This window comes from Corvus brachyrhynchos, unplaced genomic scaffold (assembly GCF_000691975.1).
Source record: "Corvus brachyrhynchos isolate BGI_N302 unplaced genomic scaffold, ASM69197v1 scaffold15, whole genome shotgun sequence".
NCBI lineage: Eukaryota > Metazoa > Chordata > Aves > Passeriformes > Corvidae > Corvus > Corvus brachyrhynchos.
Window position 1 is genome coordinate 558518 of NW_008238349.1, and position 4995 is coordinate 563512.

Below are 4995 nucleotides of genomic sequence, written 5' to 3' on the forward strand. Positions count from 1 at the left end.
AATTCCCACCTGGAGCTGCTGGGGACCCACAGCAGCAGCAGCAGCAGCACTGTCAAGCCATGAGAATTGGGCACCAGGTTTATGAAATCAGAGCAGAAACCCCTTCAAACAGAAAAGGGCTAAAGAGCTGGCCCAAAGCTCGTTCAGAGAGAGCAGGAGTGGAGCTGGGCCAGGAGAAGGGGACGCAGCACCCCCGGCACCCACAGACCCCAGTGACCCCACAGCCTCCCCAGGAGGGCAGGGGAGCCTCGAGCGATGGAACTGTGGAATCCCAGAGCGCAGAGAGCCCAGAGCCACGCTGCAAATGGGACCGACAGGGCTCTTCCTTTAAGGGTTTTTAGGGGGTTTTAAGAGGCTCCTGCAGGACTTTCCTCATTCTGCTCACTGAACTCGGCACTGACAGAAACACAAGGCCCAGGTGTTTCCCCACAACAGGCACAGTGCAGCTCATTTTACACCATGTATGGAATCATGGAATTCTTTAGGCTGGAAAATTCCTCTGAGGTCTTTGAGTTCAACCGTGCCCCCACAGCACTGCCAAGGCCACCAGTGGCCCATGTCCCCAGGTGCCACATCCCCACTGTTAAACCCCTCAGGGATGGGGGCTCCCCCACCCTGAAGCACATTAATAAAATAGGACCCTTTACAGGGCTTTGGCCCTTCCAGGTTAGTCCAGCCCAACCCTCTCAATTCTTTATCTCATTATGGTTTTCAGATTCCTTGATTGAATTTCCCGTGACAGGGTTAGCTTCTGCTTTTGCCTGAAACACTCCACATTTTCCACCTCCTTCTTGTGGCCTCGATGAATTCATTGTTTCCTTTTTGTTCTTTGGGCAGTTCTGGCTTTAGATTTTTTAGATATTTTGGTGCCAAAACCACTCCCAGGACTTGAGGTGAGGCTGCACCAGTGCAGAGCAGAGAGGGACAATCACATCCACAAAACATTTAAAAAGCATCCCAGGATTCCCAGAACAATGATGGAATTTGCTCCATCATACAAGCAAAGATACACTTCCTGCATTTATATTCATCCAGGAATCACTGAAACAACCAAGGAACCCCCAAATTACTTCTGGGACTCTAGACAGCCTCTTCTCAGGCAAAACAGCAAAACACCCCCAAAAAGCCTTCATAATTTTCTATTCACTGATCCTTAAAAGGATTTTATTAATAAAGAGTCCTTCTTTACCACTGTGCCACGAGATCTTGGTCACTAAAGGAGACACTTGCACAGAGATTGATTTCTGGAGCTCGAGAATCTTTAAAATTCTACTCTGTGTGGTCTTACAAGGCAGGTTTTTAAGTATTTTGGCTCTCAAAACCACCCATAATTTAAAAACCTTGACCAGAACCCACAGCCTGAGTGGGAAAAGGTATCGCTTAGAAACTCAAGCTTGGGAAAGTCAAATTGGGGAAGAGAAGGATTCCTTTTTTTTCCAAAAGGATATTTATTGGCCTTATTTAAAAATCCAGCACGTGAAAAAGAAGAGGACAAATGCTCACCACTTTCTCTGAGACATCCATCTGATTTTTCCAGTTAAGAAGCCAATCTTGAGTGAAATCCCCCCAAACCAGGCAAATGAGCTGAATTACTGTGAGAAGAGCAGCTCCACGATGAGACCAAAAATCCCAAATCCACACAAACCAGGAGAGCCACAGGAGGAGCTGGGTTTGGAGAGGGATCTCTCCAGCCCCACTGCAGGATGAGCAGGAATCACAAGGAGAGGAGCTCTGTGGCACATTTAGAGCCTTCAACTTCCACTCCCTTGTTTAAGTGAGGTAATTGCTCCTCATAGCCAACAACAACAGATTTCTGAAGGTTCCTCTGCCTTGCCAGCAAAGCAAATATCCTCTGGTAAATCTCGGAGCTGAACAATGATTTTTCATTTTTACAACAGCACAATCAATGCAATTTCCCCAGTTAGAAGTCTCCAGCCTCCCCCTGTGAGCTCGTTAATGCACGAGTGTTGCACTCCAAACCATGCCTGGGAGAATCTCGGCAGACTCTGCCATCCTGGGTTGCTCTGAACACGGAATTCATCGCTGATGAATCACTTCAGTGTGTGTAAACACTCGAATCACTAAGCCAGATCTAATACTGTACACAGTAATCAAGGGATGGTGTTGGGGCGGCGGCACCGAGGCAGCTCTGAAATCCTGGCTCGTAGAGTTTTGATGCCTTTTCCTGGTGTTAAAATCAAGAGTCATACACAGTTAGAAGGGGAAAAGGGATTTTACCTTGGTATTTATTTTAAGGATCCTTAGGTGCACACGTCCAGGTCATATGCATCGAGATGCACCCCACCGAGTGTGTGTGTCCCCCCAACATTGGGTATAACCTTATAGGTGTTACTAATTAGCAGATCTATCCAAGATTCCCCAATGAGAGGCTCAAGTGAGCCCCCCTCCCCAAGGAACCTTCCCCTGGATGGTTCTATCTTGGTTTACAGAATGTGTTCTGGAGAGCACCTTGGGGTCTGGGGCACACTGATCCCTAACTACAAAGCTTCTAAAATGTTTAGTCTCTTAGCTTGACAAACAAGTCCAAGAATGTAGGCAAAAAGCACTGGGAATACAGAAATTGTAAAAAGGTATAACAGGGGTATAAAAGAAAAGGCAAAAATCTTCATGGCATCAGTTTCACTGCTCAAAGCTGTTCAAAGCAGGTTCTGTGCTTGTGAACACATTTTATTTGCAGATGCTAAATGCCTGGAAAAGATTTGCAGGCTTTGTGTCTTCCTGAGACACTCACAGTAGTCTCAGCACCCCCAAACGCTGCTCACCCAACCATGTTTCTCCTGGTATTTGAGATCCCTGTAACTTCCAGCAACACTGTGGCAGCACAGCCAAGTTCAAGCTGGAAATGCCCTTTCATTTCAGCAGCTTTTTGCATCGGGTCAGACAGATTAAAATCCAAGGCAAAAAATTAAACTCACCCCTAAAACCAAGGCATTTTTCTCCCCTGAAGTGAAATTAAAATGCTGTGAATCCCATCACCTCCCAGCTCCCCTGAAGGATTCCAGTAACTGTTCAGGCCAACTCAGTAAGAGCTTTGGGTTCCTTACAACACGGTGAGGCGACATTTTTGCTGCCCAGGTGGCACAAACCTTGATGCCCAGCTCGATGTTCTCCCCTCCGTACACGTCCATGCCGGGGTCCAGCAGCCCGATCTCCCCGAAGAATTTCCTGTTCACCACGAACGAGCAGCCGATCATGGCCGGGGTCCTGCACCGGGAGAAACCACAGGAATGCACAGTCAGGGACGTTTCCCAGCCCTTACTGGGCCATGGGCTCATTTCTGCAAAGCTGCTGGGTTCAGGTGCTTCCCACCACTGGTTATCCCAAAGACTTTGTGGAAGTGAGCGAGCTCTGTGCCTTTGAAGACATTATTTTACCACTGCAATCAAATTGTCCAAAATTTTTACCATTGCAATGAATTGCCCAAAATCCAAGCTCATTTCAAAATGGAGAAAGGGTTTTCCTGGGGTTAAATTCTGGAGGAGCACTCAGGTTGTGGCTTTGCTGGAAATCCCTTGGGGTGTCTGTGGGCAAGGGTACAAGCTCTGCCCATAAACAAGGGAAATACAATAATGCCCTTTCCTTTCTCTGACGTCCAGCATGGAGTAGATTTTAGGATGGAATCTACTTTTTAGGGTATTCCAGGAAAGAGGGTTTCCAGTTGGAACCACAAAGGAGCCATCACTGCCAGCAACAAGCTCGCTGCAGATTTGCAGCAGCAAATCCTTTAAGAACTGTTTGCAGAACCATCTGTGGGGTCGCTTCCCAGCCGCCCCAGTACCAGCAGGGCTCTGGGTTTGGGGTCAAGGTGTCACATCCATCCTGCACCTCGTGTGCTCCAGCTCAGAGCTCTCAGCTCACACTGCAGGAGTGAGGAAGCTGGGAGCACCCATGGAATAGCCCACAGAGGGAGGACACACACAGTGCCGGGGTGAATCTGTCGTAACTGTGCAATTTTAAGGACGTTATAGAGGACTGTGGTTCCTAATGACCCTCATTACTTGCAAGCCCCTGGACCAGCTCTCCAGCTGCCACAGCTGCCCTGAGATGAGGATGCAGTTGTGATTCACACACTCTGAGATCACATTTCAGGGCGTTTCTGGAGCGCTTAGCGCTGCCAACCCTCTCCCTAAAACTGCACTTTGCCCAGAGCCCAGCGCTGAACAATCCCGAGCGGTTCTGCTCGGGCTGCTCGGGGGCACTCAGCTGCTGCTGCCGTGGTTTGTGTTTGTTTGCTGGGCACAGTTTGCCCCTGGCATGTTCCCTGGGCTAAAACAGAAACATGAAAAGCTATAGGAGAAAGTTTCACGAAGGATGTCTGGACTTCAGGCGGCTCTCTTGAAAGCTGTTTATTGCATAGGCGAGGTTACAGCAGTTCAGGGAGTGGGTATCCAGAGCCAGCCCTACAGCTGCCCGCTCCCGCCGTAGGCAGGACTCGATCCGGCTTAATTTAAGCTTACAATGGAAAATTCTCAGACCTCTCTTCTTCTTGCTACATCAACATTTCTTGTTTGCCTGCAATATCTCTCTTCTTGGTAAAAACATGTCTTCTATTTACTTATGCTCTTCTTGAGACTTATTTACTTGGTGAAAAACATGTCTTTGTTTGTAGTCACGTACCTTTGTTCTAATCATAAAAATCTCCTTCCAACTCATCTCCAACCTTTGCCTTCTCAGTTACTCAGCGATCAGTGTTTCAGCAAAACATCTTTTATTCTATATCAAAACTTGCTTCCATTTCTACCTCATCCCCAGCTTCTACATTCAGAGATCTTTCTGCCAAGCCTACACACCTGTGAAACTTTCTTACCAAACTTTCATCCTCCCCAACAAAAAGCACTCTCCCGTTTGCCGGCTGCTCTCTGAATCCGTGCTGTAAAGGAAAAACCCAGGGATCCACTGAGTCCAGCAGCGAGCTGCCAATGAATTTTACAGCGAGGTCCTGCCAGAGTTTGCTTTTTTTGGGGAGTTCTCGGT

General features: G+C 47.9%; 1 protein-coding gene across 1 annotated transcript in view; it reads right to left on the reverse strand.

The window, feature by feature from the left end:
* The window catches only part of WBSCR17 (Williams-Beuren syndrome chromosome region 17), a 212522-nt gene that overhangs the window by 68990 nt on the left and 138537 nt on the right, over nt 1-4995 (reverse strand). Inside the window, exon 6 of the mRNA XM_017735290.1 lies at nt 3108-3225. Coding sequence (XP_017590779.1) covers nt 3108-3225 — 118 coding nt within the window. The remainder of the gene's footprint in view (nt 1-3107; nt 3226-4995) is intronic.